Source organism: Mustela erminea, chromosome 6 (genome assembly GCF_009829155.1).
Source record: "Mustela erminea isolate mMusErm1 chromosome 6, mMusErm1.Pri, whole genome shotgun sequence".
Classification (NCBI taxonomy): domain Eukaryota; kingdom Metazoa; phylum Chordata; class Mammalia; order Carnivora; family Mustelidae; genus Mustela; species Mustela erminea.
The window spans coordinates 22,260,830-22,275,654 of NC_045619.1; the positions used below are offsets into that span (position 1 = coordinate 22,260,830).

The 14,825-nt window shown below is 40.6% G+C and overlaps 1 protein-coding gene and 1 non-coding gene across 3 annotated transcripts; both read right to left on the reverse strand.

Annotated features, from left to right (window-relative positions):
* Nucleotides 1-6,519: 6,519 nt before the first annotated feature.
* Nucleotides 6,520-13,230, reverse strand: SLC25A3 (solute carrier family 25 member 3). 2 transcript variants are annotated; one of them, XM_032346694.1, is made up of 8 exons: nucleotides 13,098-13,230; nucleotides 12,715-12,875; nucleotides 10,808-10,929; nucleotides 9,360-9,539; nucleotides 8,781-8,962; nucleotides 7,501-7,673; nucleotides 6,953-7,063; nucleotides 6,520-6,862 (listed from the first exon to the last, which is right to left on the reverse strand). In XM_032346694.1, exons 2-8 carry the CDS (start codon nucleotides 12,869-12,871, stop codon nucleotides 6,702-6,704), a joined length of 1,086 nt encoding a protein of 361 aa, XP_032202585.1. In that variant the 5' UTR covers nucleotides 12,872-12,875; nucleotides 13,098-13,230; the 3' UTR covers nucleotides 6,520-6,701. The 2 variants fall into 2 exon arrangements, with proteins under 2 accessions (XP_032202585.1, XP_032202584.1); XM_032346693.1 differs by lacking the exon at nucleotides 10,808-10,929 and adding an exon at nucleotides 11,103-11,227.
* LOC116594634 lies at nucleotides 7,742-7,989 on the reverse strand. The gene has a single exon (XR_004287342.1). It is a non-coding gene; the product is annotated as a small nucleolar RNA SNORA53 (small nucleolar RNA).
* Nucleotides 13,231-14,825: the final 1,595 nt, after the last annotated feature.

Sequence of the window (14,825 nt, forward strand, 5' to 3'; positions counted from 1 at the left end):
ATAGTACGTATGGTTGGAGCCCTAACTAGAGAGATGCCCATCAGGATCAGGGCCATAGCATTCACTATCCATTTAGAGGAAGAGAAAAGAGAAAGAGAAAAGAATCATGTAAGCCTTCCTGGGTCTTTTATGGCTTGAGGAAATAGGTAAAGATGACCTAAAACAGAGCAGGGTTTGAGGAAGAGGCATTGTAAATTGCAGGGGGCTTGCCAAGCCTCAGATGGAGACCCCTAAAGCAAAACAACTCCTGTGGTGATGATGTGACTAGAACAGCCTAAGCAGAGAAGGAAGTTCTAACATTTAAAATAGCATTATATAATTCTATGTATATGAAATTCTAGAAAATGCAAACTATAAAGGCAGAAAATAGATGAGTGGGGTGCCTGGGTGGCTCAGTGGGTTAAGCCTCTGCCTTCGGCTCAGGTCATGATCTCAGGGTCCTGGGATCGAGTCCCGCATCAGGCTCTCTGCTTGGCAGGGAGCCTCCTTCCTCCTCTCTCTCTCTCTGCCTGCCTCTCTGCCTACTTATGATCTCGCTCTGTCAAATAAATAAATAAAACCTTAAAAAAAAAAAGAAAATAGATGAGTGGTTGCCTAGGGATGGCAAGAGGTACAGATTATAAAGAGGTACAAAGAAATCTCGAGGGGTGAAGGGTATTTACTATCTTGCTTATGATGGTGGTTTCACAGGTATGTACATGTATCAAAATTTTTTGAATATGTATAAATTATTCCACATCAAATATTCTTCAATAAGTTGTAAAATAAAGTACAATGATCCTTAAAAAAACACACACATTAGTCCCAGTTTCCTATGCCTAGCATGAAGGGTATCCAGATGCACAGAACATGTGAGAGTAAGTAGCTAACTTCCATGACAAAAAGCCCAAGGCTCTGGGATGAGCCATTCCAGAAAACTTTAAAGCGACCAGCCTTTTTTTTTTTTTTTTAAGATTTTATTTATTTATTTGACACAGAGAGAGAGAGAGAGAGACAGTGAGAGAGGGAATACAAGCGGGAGAGGGAGAAGCAGGTGTCCCTCAGAGCAGGGAACCTGATGTGGGGCTCAATCCCAGGACGCTGGGATCATGACCTGAGCCAAAGGCAGACACTTAATGACTGAGCCACCCAGGTACTGCATGACTAGCTGTTTCTGATTTATGTCCAATTTAAAATGGTAGAAACAACATGAGATTTTTGAAATCAGAGATATCTGGGGTCCAATCGTGGCTCTGTCACCACAGAATTCTGTGGCCTCAGAAAAATTTAGTGCATATGAACTTTAATTTTAACTATAAATTTAGTGCATATGAACTTTAATTTTAACTATAAGTAAGGACAATAACATGTGCCTTACAGGAAGGACTGCTGTGAATATTACCATTAACATATCCAAATTGTCTTTGCATATAAAGGGCAAGGCCATTAACTAATACAACAAAAGTTATATAGTAAGGGACTATGCTTTTGTAGAGCTATACCCCACAGAGGAAGTATCACCATAGCACATCTTTGTACGGTATCTGACGTTCATAATTATATCAAATGAAATGTAAATTATATTCCATGTAATCATTTTAATAAGACACAATATTTTAGACGTGTTTTTAAAAAAATTTTCAGGGGCACCTGGATGACTCTGTTGTTAAGTGTCTCCCTTCAGCCCAGGTCACCATCCCAGGGTCCTGAGATCCATCGTACATTGGGCTCTCTGCTCAGCGGAAAGCCTGCTTCTTCCTCTCCTACTCCCCCTGCTTTTGTTCCCTCTCTCGCTGTGTCTCTCTCTGTCAAAAAAATAAAATCTTTTAAAAAATTTTCTTCAGCACTTTAAAATACAAATTTAGCTATCTGAAAATTCATTTATGAGGAATATTTGTTTCTATCAGAACCAAATAAATGAAGTACTTATCTTATTTGGTGCTAGTTCTATTATTATTGAAATAATGACTCACCAGTCTGTCAGTAATTTGGGAGCCAGGCTGAGAAGGACTTTCTTGAAGGAGGCTTGAAATCAATCTGGAATGACCCTAGGCTTACAGTCATGTTCTTATCTTCAGGTCAGATAGCTTTTGTGGCAAATACAGGAGAATGGTAAGTTTTGGTCTGTTTCCTAACAGTAGAAGACATAATCACTTCAATACTAGGCATGGTCTCTTATGGGTAAGTCATCTTAATCTTTCTCTGCAATTTCCCTGCTTTAATATCATCTAAAGCCTAACCACTGGGGATGACTCAGTCGGTTAAGTATCTGCCTTTGCCTTGGATCATGATCCCAGGGTCCTGAGATGGAGTCCCACATTGGGCTCCTTATTCAGCAAGGAGCCTGCTTCTTCCTCTGCCTGCTACTCCCTTCTTGTGCTCTCACAAATATGATCTTTTAAAAATAAAGTCTAGGGGCGCCTGAGTGGCTCAGCAGGTTAAGGCCTCTGCCTTCGGCTCGGGTCATGATCTCAGGGTCCTGGGATCGAGGCCCACATCGGGCTCTCTGCTTGACAGGGAGCCTGCTTCCCCCTCTCTCTCTGCCTCTCTCTGCCTACTTGTGATCTCTGTCAAATAAATAAATAAAATCTTAAAAAAAAAAAAGTCTAACCACTGTACAGCCAATAGAATCAGTAAATAATTGCTTATTCACAAATAACAACCTTGGGCACATCAAATGTTCAAGTTAATTTCTTAGAAATGGTTTTAATCTTGATTCATATAGCCCTGCGTTAACATCATGGCTTGAAGTAGTAGATTTTGCTCCTTAAATGAATTATACTTCATCTTCAAATCTTGCATACACTGCATTCCACAAAGCAAGCTAGCTGACTTGTACATCAAAATCACAGTATTAGGTGGGAATTATATCTTGTGCAGGAGACATATCCCCTAGACTTTCATTCAGTATAGCTAGCCTCTATTAAGTGACTGTTGCATGCATGGCACACATGCAGACGTTAGTGTTTTTCTAGGAAACTCAAGTCATATATTAATAACTAAAAGATTCATAAACTGTATCAATGCTGGTATTTGGTGGTTTGCAGGGAAGAAAAGGGATCAGCACCCCTAACTTCCACCCCCACCCCCAAGTTGTTAAACAGTCAACTATTTCTATTTCTTATGCTAAAGAAACAGTTGGTAGCTCCTAAATTTAGCAGCAAAACTATGTACCAAACTTCATGAAGTGTGGATATTTTTCTATCCTGTGTCCCAAGAATGGTATCACAAAATGTTATACTCATTTTAAAACATGGTCAAAATTTCAAGCTTTCACACAATGAAGGTTTGGTTCAACTTTAAGTTCTTCTGTTGTATACATCACAAGGTATTTGTAACTTAGCAAAACTCAGGCTTTCTCCATTTTAATTGTTGTTAAAGTTTGAATAATTTTTGACTCTCCTGGAAAAGACTATGCACTTCTATCATGTCCTAGTGTTACAATGTAATTAATTATACTAATCAAATACACTCATTCCACTGGGTTCTGCTTTATGGAATTGACTTTTTTTTTTAAACCAAATGTGAAAAAAGTGTTATTAAAATGACATTGTAGGGCACCTGGGTGGCTCAGTCGTTAAGCGGCTGCCTCTGGCTCAGGTCATGATCCCAGGTTTCTGGGATCAAGTCCCGCATCAGGCTCACTAGTCAATGGGAAGCCTGCTTCTCCCACTCACTCGCACTCCCCCTGCTTGTATTCCCTCTCTCACTGTGTTTCTCTCTGCCAAGTAAATACATAAATAAAACCCTTAAAAAAAAAAAAAGAGGTATTTAAAATGACATTAGAACCTTTAGTATGAATAAATTTTAAAATGTAAAATGGGAATACACAAAATTTTGAGTGAGCATTTTCTTGAATATCTAGGCTGAAATGATTTTCTCTCAGAAATAGCCTTGAAATTACCTCTAACTACAGATAGCAGACTCTTGACAATGAATACCATATACTTATCAATACCCACAAATAAAATCTACCGTCCTTGAAAATAAAACAAAGTTAGCAGTGGAAATCTCTTACAGTGAAAGCTGGCGGAACTGTGTATCACTTTTTCAAATCCAGTCCACCTTTGGATTGGCTTAATATACATTTATTTCCATTCCTACACGTTCTTCTTACATAACTGACACTTCTCCCAGCAGGATTATGTTCCTTTCACCTCACGCTGGGATTGAGTCTTCTGAGATACCTGATGCTGAGAGAGTATAGTGGAAGGGTTGATATGACTTCCACATCTAAGTCCTAAAAAAAAAACCCAGCTTCTGCCTGGCTCTGCCTCAAAGTCCAGAAATAAATCCAACTGCCCTGAGGCCACCATGCTGCAGATCTTTAGAAAAAGCCTGACCCACTAACAGGGAGATCCTTGGAGTATCTCCCTAGCCCATACGGGTGAAAGCCTTTTTTTTTTTTTTTAAAGTAAGTTCTACATCTAATGTGGGTCTTGAACTCACAACCCTGAGATCAAGAGTTGCATGCTCTAAGGAGCCAGCCAGGTGCCTCGTGTGAAAACCTTTATAAAGGACCTCAGAGCTATCAGACTGTAACTTCGTGAGACCCAGAGAAAGATCCAGCAGAGATGCTGAATTCCTGATCTGAGATTGTCTCAAGCCATTAGATTTCAGTTGGTTTGTTACACAGCAATGCTAATGCACACTGGTGATGCCAGTTACCATAGCCATCACTTACGTGGGCTCATACTAGAGCTGTACCTTTAAAATGTGGCTTAACTGCACCCACAACCCTTCCTTTCTCTCTGCAATACACACAAGTTTGTAATCTTAAAATGAAGTGATGACAGAGAGAAGTTAACATGTAACTGAATGTATCTGGTTCCTAAAATTTTATTCACTGGCCTTACAACACGGGTTAGTTAATAAAAACATTTCTCTCCCTCAGACTTCTTCCAAAGTTTTTTCCCCAAGTCCCTATCTATATAAAGATTTATTTAACAGAGATCACAAGTAGGCCAGAAAGGCAGGCAGGGGAGGGGGCGGAGGAGGCAGGCTCCTGGCTGAGCAGAGCCCTATGCAGGGCTTGATTCCAGGACCCTAAGCTGAAGGCAGAGGCTTAATCCACTGAGCCACCCAGGCACCCCCATTTTTATACTTTTACAGGGATTGCCAACCCAATCCAGATACCTGAAGACCTCAGGTCAAATGTAATCAGATTTGAATAATTATTACTGATTAGTTTTCACATTTTGTAATCAAACACAGGAGAAAACTGACAGTGGCTTAATTTCTAGGTGATTTTATGCTGTATTTTTTGTCGTTTAGAAAGTCAGATCTGAGGATAATTGCTGCCTAAGGTGGTTTTAGCAGGCACTTGCGAGGCTCAGTTGGTTAAGCGACTGCCCTCAGTTCAAGTCGTGATCCTGGAGTCCCAGGATGGAGTCCCACATAGGGAATCCTTGCTCAGCAGGGAGTCTCCTCCCTCTAATCTTCTCCCCTCTCATTCTCCATCTCAAATAAGTAAAATCTTTTTTTTTTTTAAGTGGCTTAAAGTGCTTTGGTCCTTTTTTTTTTTAATATATATTTTTTAAAGATTTTATTTATTTATTTGACAGACAGATCACAAGTAGGCAGAGAAGCAGGCAGAGAGAGAGGAGGAAGCAGGCTCCCTGCTGAGCAGAGAGCCCGCAGGGCTCGATCCCAGGCCCCTGAGACGATGACCTGAGCCGAAAGCAGAGGCTTTAACCCACTGAGCCACCCAGGCGCCCCTGCTTTGGTCCTTTTAAAAACTATCATTCTAGGGGCAACTGGATCTGTCAGTAGAGTATGTGACCCTTGACCTCAGGCTTATACAGTCAAGTCTCACACTGGTTTCAGATTACTTAAAACAAACAACAAACAAAAGAAAACATTTAAATAACTATCTTTTTGGGGCACCTGGGTGGCTCAGTGGGTTAAAGCCTCTGCCTTCAGCTCACGTCATGATCTCAGGGTCCAGGGATCGAGCCCTGCATTGGGCTCTCTGCTCAGCGGGGAGCCTGCTTCTCCCTTTCTCTCTGCCTGCCTCTCTGCTTACTTGTGATCTCTGTCTGTCAAATAAATAAATAAAATCTTTAAAAAAAATAGCTATCTTTTTAACACCCAGCCTAATTTACGTATTTTTTCAATTTAATTTTAAAGTTTATTTAAGTAATCTCTACACAGTGTAGGACTCCAACAGATAACCCTGAGATCAAGAGTTGCACATTCCAGCTGAGCCAGCCAGGTACCCCTAGAAAAAAAGGTTTTCTTTTACAAATGAGGATTAGCAAACTCACTGGGATTTATAAAAATTATAGTACATGTTGCAAAATTTGAATACATGCTGAAATTAACTTGTCAAAATAAAACCGAACATATTTATCCGTATTTCAATTTAACTACAACTATATCAAGTTTTTGAAAATTCAGGTAGATTTATTTTTAGGGAGTGTAAGTAGTACTGAACCATTTGCATTTTTTCCTTAAGATTTTAACTTATACTTAATTCCTTCCATTTTAGGGTTAAATCTTTAAAAACTATTTTTAAAAATAACCACTGAACCACAGACAAATCATGAACAGTTGGGTTTATTTCAACAGTGGGTCTGAAACTCTCGCCTTTGGCAGGAGTACTACAGTAATTATACCAGGAATAGACAATTTCCTACACTGTCAAATATATAAAAGTTCCTCTTGTACTTTCCTCAACACTGATCAACAAGCAGATTCAGTCCACATTTGCTTTGATCATTCTACTGAGTTAACCCAAGCTTCTTCTTCAGAGACTCTGGCATTTCAGGTGGAGGAGGGCGAGGGAGCCTGAAGTAGACCTTCACAGAGTCATAGATGAACCACTGTAGTGCAGTCAGAGTGCCAATCATGATGATACGGGCAAAGAGTCCCTTCCATACACCTGGAGGAAATATGAAACATGAATGAAAAATGGAGCATACTCAAGTGTTACTCTTTGGGGGCGGGGGTGGTGGTGGTGGTGGAATCCTACCTTTAAATCCAAGTCTCTGAAGGACTTGAGAAGCACTGCTACCTTTCTCCTTATTCAACACAGATACCACAGAATCAGCAGGGTGAGAAACAATTGCACAGAACACTCCAGCTGAAAAAAGTCAACATAAACAGTCCCACGTGGGATTAATTTAAAAAATTCGTATTACAACCAATAACCTTTTCCTAATTTTTAGTTCTTAAAAACAATCAGATTTAGAGACTGACAAAGTTATATAGCAGTCTATCCTATGTAATAACAATCCTTCAAGTTTTTATATCCACATTTTAATTACCATTCCTTTGTATTAAAAATGTAGAGAAACTAGACCTAAAAAAAAGGGTACAGCAATACAATCAATATATCCCCCAAACCTGAAAATAATTCTTTCAGAAACTAATTAACAAGCATTTATGAATCTTAAAAAGGCACAAAAAATGCTATGGGAAGATAACTTCTTTGGAATATTTTTCCCCCCAATAGGGGCCAATAACAGAAATGGTTACTTGTCCTTAATTTCAGACAAACATGCTGTAAATAACTCATACCTATGTAACCTGCCACAAATGTTACAACCAGTTGCTCTGCCTTTGAACATTCACTTCGGGGCTTGGGAACCACAAACTTGTACAATGCTTCAACAGTACGTTCAAAGCAGGCAAATTTCATCATGGTGTATGGTATCTGTCTCATCCAGAGAGGAGCAACGCCCTTGTAGAATCTAGGAAACCAGGAGACTTATTTTACTCAGTTGCATTTAATCACCTAGCAGAGATTCTCATTAACAGACGTGTCCGCACACCAGCCGAGTCCTGATAGCAAAAAATGGCAGCATAATTGCATGTCATTTCTATCAGAACCTAAGACTAACATGCAGGTATATTTATCTCACATGCCAATGACTCAAGCACCTTTGACTATACAACCAAAAAAGTTGCTGGATGTTTCTCTGACTGGAACTACAAGAAACAAGATGTTTACAAGTAGAACTCAGTTCAAGATTGGCATCCACAAAGGTGGATCTAAGGAAGCATGTTGTAGCCAGACTATATGCAAATTCTTAGCTGTGAACACAGATGATAAGCCTTTTTTTAAAAAAGATTCTATTTATTTAATTGACAGAGAGAGACACAGTGAGAGAGGGAATAAAACAAGCAGGGGCAGTGGGAGAGGGAAAAGCAGGCTTCCTACTGAACAGGGAGCCAGATGCAGGGCTCGATCCCAGGACTCTGGGATCATGACCAGAGCCTAAGGCAGATGCTTAACAACTGAGTCACCCAAACACCCCCCAATGACAAGAATTCTAACAAGCCCTTCCCAAAAGTTAATAATATCAAGTCATATGCAGACTGACAAACGGTTCATTACAAAAAGTCTTTAATGCAAGGCTTAAACCATGAATCAACTTATCCCTGTCCCTGGAGTTTATGTTCTTTTTTAATTTTATTTTATTTTATTTTAAAGATTTTATTTATTTTATTTATTTGTCAGAGAGAGAGAGAGAGAATGAGAGCGAGCACAGGCAGACAGAGTGGCAGGCAGGGTCAGAGGGAGAAGCAGGCTCCCTGCCAAGCAAGGAGCCCGATGTGGGACTCGATCCCAGGACGCTGGGATCATGACCTGAGCTGAAGGCAGCTGCTTAACCAACTGAGCCACCCAGGCGTCCCTGGAGTTTATGTTCTATATAAAAGGTAAATATGGACATTAACGTAATAGCCTTAAAAAAAAAAAAAAAAAAAAAAAAGTCCAGTAGGTTTAATGCTAACAAATGCAGTTCCCTTAAATGAGTATTTTTATTCTATAACTCTATAGACAAATGTTCACTTACGCTTTTAAGCCTTCTTCCTTATACATTTTGGGAGCTGCATCCCTCAAAGTGTTGGCATAACCTGGCTGGGTTTGAATTCGAACCTTAGCAGCTTCCATAGGAGCCAGGGCAATGTCAGCAAAGAATTCAGCACTGGCAGAAGAAGCCAAATATAGTGATGTGCGCCAGAGATAGGTGTTCTCCTAAATTGAAAAACATAAGATGGAACATGTATCGCTATTACATCGGCTGTTTTCAATTTCAATTAGGGGACAGTTCTAGGAAACAGTACATTTCAGACAACCTAACAGTGTTTATCGTTATGGTCCACAAACAACACACATGAGACTGAATGTATATCCTCTCCATAATCTTATCAACCACAATACAATGTGAATTATTTTTTGAATGTCTAGGTGCCAAGTATAGTTGGCCCTGGAAGTACAGAGGAATCCCAGATCCTTTCTCTTTAAAAAAACTCAAAATCCAACTTACCTGGAAACCATCAGAGTATAATACAGACCAAAAAAAGATCCTTTTTTGGTTTTACAATTTAAGTTAAAACTTAGGACTGTCCATTTCTAAGTTAAAATTACATACCTCCCCAAGCATGTTGCTATACAATACTTTGAAAACTTCATAAAAGCCAAACTTGCAGAGCCCCTGCATTGAGTAGCCAATGAAAGTTGGAGCCCATCCTTTAGCCAAACCACGAACGCCATCCTCTTTCAGTGTAACTGAGAATCCATTAAATATGCCCTTGTACTTCTGGGGGTCCACCTGTATTTAAAACAAGAAGAAAAAAATTAGTTCTATGTACCAAACAGCTATCATTTCTCATAAATATTTATTTTACTATTACTAGTTTTTCCTTTGGTTCTAAAATAAACCAGTAACTGCACAAAAGGTGGGTAGCCACAAATTCACTGCATATCAACCTAGGATCTACAATCATCTTTGTAAATTTAACTTTGTATATGAAGGTCTAGCTTTCTTTCAGTCAGACTTAAGTCTTGGAGGTTAGTTGAGGCAGAATTCCTAGAAAAATACATGATAAAACTCAAAATTTTTCACCATCCAACTCTACCACTTTTTAAAAATTAGTTTTAAAGCTTATTGCCTAAGAGAAAAGTCTATATCCCTGACATATGCTAGCCCATTAAGAAGTTTAATTATAAAGTTTCATGAACTTAAGGCAATTTAAACACAAATTTAAAAAGTAAATCAACATAAGAATTGGTCTTTTGACCTAAATTCACTTCAAGAGACATGCATACATCTTAGTGAAGGTGTATTTCACATCCATTCTATTAACTAATGGAAAAGAAAAAAAAAATCTTAATTTCACTGTATCTGCCAGTACTACAAGAGCTGGTATACATCACCTTCCTCTCCCTGCTAACATTTCACCTTCCTTTATTTCACCTTCCTCTCTTTTAGATAAGAAGACTTCTAATCCTGTTTGGGACAAATAAATTTTTGATGTTGATTATTTTTGTTTCAGTAATCCTAATTAAGATATTCTAAATCATAAAAAAACTTATGTAAATAAATGTACAAAAAGCTATGCCTACAAAATTTTAGAACTAAGACAGTGAAGAAGAGTATTTTTTCTAATCTTCATTAATGTTCTAACCTGATCCTATCAGAAAAATAAAAGAAATGAAGTTACTTCAAAAATACACTACAGATAACCTACTGTAATAAGCAACTGCTTGTAAAATGACTATTTGAGAGCATAAAGAACCAGTAGGCCCTGAAGAAGGACTCTAGTCAGAACTAAGCACAGCAGCAAAATACCATTTATAGCCAGGGTTTGAGATCCAAAATGTGCCTACACTCTCATTTTTGAGAGAGCCATTTTCTTCAATTTAAAACACTAACTAAAATAAAGATCACGAGTCAAGAAAATTTGGGTTTGGTTTCCTACCAAAGTTTCTAGCAGTTGTTATGTCTTCAAATTTTCTCATTTGTGAAGTCTTTTTAAAATTATTTGGAATTAAGTCACACATGAAAGATACATTCAGTATTGCCATCTAAATACAAACCTGCATTCGGCATTTCACTAAATCCAGAGGAACGACAGCAGTGTGTGTCAGACCACAACTTAAGACCCCACCAAAGCCACACAGTGCATAAAACTTCATGGAGCCATATTCGCAACTGTACTCTGTAGTAAGACAAGACACACCATGCATTTTAATATAAAACTCATGTTACTGGTTATCAACTTACCTCCTGGATAATTAGGTTTCCACACAGCTTGTTAGTAGATGTCTATGTTGTACAACTTTAAAAGCCATGCTTCAACAATATGCTTTCAATCCAACATGCAAAACAAACCTGCATTCTGCATTTAACCAGATCTAGAGGAACCAATGCTGTATGTGTTGTGCCACAGCTAATAATTCCTCCAAGTCCACAAAGGATAAAGAATCTGCCAGATCCATAGTCACAGCTATACTGCTCTGTTTGATTGAAAAAAAAATCAAGTAAGTATTTCTTCAGAGATGACTAAGGCCCCGGAATGAAAGAGACCTATAATTCCCTGTGAAATAGTACTATCACAAATGTACAGCTTTGGCCACTGTTTACAATTAAGCTGAAAGATGATTTTCCATCTAGTTTTAAGTAACAAGACATTTACTGCCAAAATTGAAGAATCATTTAGATTATGAAGGTTCTGAGACACCAGCTCTTATTCGGCCATACTAAAAAGTCTTTGACAACGTTAATAGCTCTTCGAATTAAAACCAAATTTTGTATTATTAACTGCTGATAAATACACACTTCAGAATACAAACCAAACCCCAGAAGAGCACTAGACAAGTAAAAGGTTGCAAACTTCTAAGTGTACCCCAGTCACTAATCAATACCATCCCCACTTACGGATTCATGGTTAAGCATAAAATTAGATAAACTCCTAAAGTCAAGTACATTTACTACATTATCGTGTAAGCATTTTTTTACCCACGCTAAAGACATAACAGAAACACATAAATGATTTGAAAACTTTAGGTTTTACACAATTTAGATAACATTTACACAAATTCCGACAATCTGGTTTTCAGGCTTCTCTGTCCATACACTCCACTGGGACTTAAAACATTAACAATTAAGTTCAAGTTGAGCCTAAACGAAAAGACTCCTGAAAGGGAAGACTAAAGGGATCCCTTCCAATTATTTATCTCCTTTTTATAGCTTATCTGGGGCTTCTGTCCCCTCCTTTACCAATTACATTAAAACAAGAGACCCAATTATCTCATATATCTCCTTTCAGCAAACACTAGACTTCAGGAATACTTGAGAAAGGAGTATTTTTAAGAAGAAAATTAAAGCCGGGGTCCCTGGGTGGTTCAGTGGGTTAGAGCCTCTGCCTTCGGCTCAGGTCGTGATCCCGGAGTCCTAGGATCGAGCCCCGCATCGGGCTCTCTGCTGGGCGGGAAGCCTGCCTCCCCCTCTCTCTCTGCCTGCCTCTGCCTACTTGTGATCTCTGTCTGTCAACTTGTGATCGCTGTCAAATGAATAAATAAAATCCTTAAAGAAAAAAAAAAAAAAAAAGAAGAAGAAGAAAATTAAAGCCAAATTAAGTAACAGAAAGAACTGCAGGTGGCCAGTGGCTAGGAAGGAGACTTTACCCAACACTTAAGTCCACTGACCAAGCGGTCTCACGGCAGAGAGGATAAGGAGCTAGTCACCGCCTCTTTACTCTCCCGAGGACGTGGAGGTCACAGAGGGAACTGTGCCTGGGCCCTTCCACGCCCTTGAGGGAGGGCCAAGGATCGGACACACGGCCTAGAGTGAAAAGGGCTGACACCCTAGGGCAAGCAACTAGGCCCCGTCCTGTGGTGCAGAAAGCCAGGTGCGTTCTCCTCCTCTGTCCGCCAGGCCACTAAGTGGCCGAGTGGATCACGAGGGCACATAACGACCATATAGGGGCAGGGTCTAAGCTCACCTTCCACAGCGGCTGCTGCCAGATTGCGGGAACGTCGGGGCGGGCCCGGGGGCCCCGCGGGGCTGCTGCGGTGGCCCGTGAGGCCATCGTGTACCAGCTGCAGGTGGGGCGCGTTGAAGGGGTTCGCCCGCGCCAGATGCGCCACGGACGAGAACATCTTCCTAAGGGAAGAGAGCAGCGGTCGGAGGAAAGGTAAAGGAGCCCCTCAGGCCGCCAAAGTCACGGGCACCCTAGAACCCCGACACGGGCTCCTCCCGCCTCCGCGCCCTTGAGGAGGTCATGGCGGCCTCCTTCAAGGAGATCGGCCAGGCCTACAGCCTAAGCGGCTCCTCAGAGGGGCTCCGTTCCCCGAACCCACCGGGGGCAAGGCCTGGCACACTCACTTCCTAAGATGGCGAACACACAACCGCTCCCTGGGAAAGGCTGCGGCTCACAGAGGCCGAACGTCCTCCCGACCCTTAGATCTGTGCCCTTCGCGTGTCGTCACCGTGACGCACACTACGTGTCACCGCAGCAAGCGGCACCCATTGGCGGAAAAGGGCGCCGAGGCCGTAGCGTCATCGCGTTCTCCTAGCAACCCTATCCCCGCCCCCGTCCGCCCCAGCCCTTCCGGCCCGGCTTCTGCGCAGGAGGATTCGTTCTGCGCACGCGCGCATTCCGAGCCGGGTTTTTGAGTGGCGTGGGTTTTGTGCTCGTGACCTCTTCTTTTGTCCCTTCACCTTCAAGCGTCTTTCCTTGACGTCGGGGTTCAGTTTTTTTACGTTTAAATGAGTCCCAGTATAGTAGTCACTTGAACAGAAGGAGGAAAAAAAAACCCCAAATGTATGATGATACTTTATTTTGGTGTTGCAGTTAGAATGTTACTGCAGTATTACACATAGACAAGGCTACATCTGCCGTTAGACCACAGGAGAGTATTTTAAAAGAAAATGTGCAAGGACTCTTTAGACAAGACAGCTTGGAGTTTCATCAGAATGGTTTATATGACGTACCAAAAAATACAGTAAATGCATTTTAACACTACCTGGGGGTATATGGTTGAACTAGTATGAAAGTGGCTGCACATTTTGTGTGTTCAATAAATTTGGAAATTTTTCATTAGATTCAGTTCAACACAAAAGGACCTAGTTTAATTGGGGAAAGTTTAGTAGTGTTCAAACTCCTATTAGAACTCTGGCTCTGACATAGCCCTGGCTCTGGACAAAGTAACCTTGGGAATTCACTAGATCTCTATGAACCTGTTTCTTAATGTAAGATGACAGCAGGGGTAGCCCCATGGGCTTGTACAACTATAAAGGGCCTGTGCTAGATTTGATGCTCTGCTGTCACCATTTCGGAATTCTTAATAATAACGAACAAGAGGTCTTGCATTTTTCATTTTCCACCGAAATTACAAATTACGTAACTGGTCCTGCATGGGAGTAACATCTATCTTGCAAAGTTTATGAGAATGCATTGAGACAATATCTAAATGTGGGGATTTTAGGCAGAGTTGGGGAGAGGGTCAGTGGTCAGTAAGTTACTAAGAGGGTAGGGTAATTCTTGCTAACTTGACCTAACAGGATTCTTGCTGAAGGCAGTCCAAGGTAATCAGATATTACTTGGGGAATGAGGAATTTGATAAGGTATTGAGGGTAATCAGATATCAAGGCTGGGGAGGGTGCCTGGCTGGCTCAGTTAGTGGAACATGTGATTCTAGATCTCAGGGTTGTGAGTTCAATCCCCAAGTTGGGTGTAGAGATTACTAAAAGAATAAGTAAATAAACTAGATATCAAGGGACACCTGAGTGGCTCAGTCATGAAACGTCTGCCTTCGGCTCGGGACTTGATTCCCCAGGACCCTGGGTTCATGATCCTGCTTCTCCCTCTCCCTCTGCCCCTCTTTCCTTCCCCCACCCCCACTCATGCTATCTCTATATCAAATTTAAAAAAAAGATATCAAGGTGAGGAGGTTTTTTGTTAAGCTAAGTAGATAGAATTCTTTTTTTTTCCTATTTTATTATTATTTTTTTCATCATGATAAGTATACTCTTTAATCTCCATCCGCTATTTCACCCATCCCTACCACACACCTTCCCTCTGGTAACTATCAGTTTGTTCTCTGATGTTAA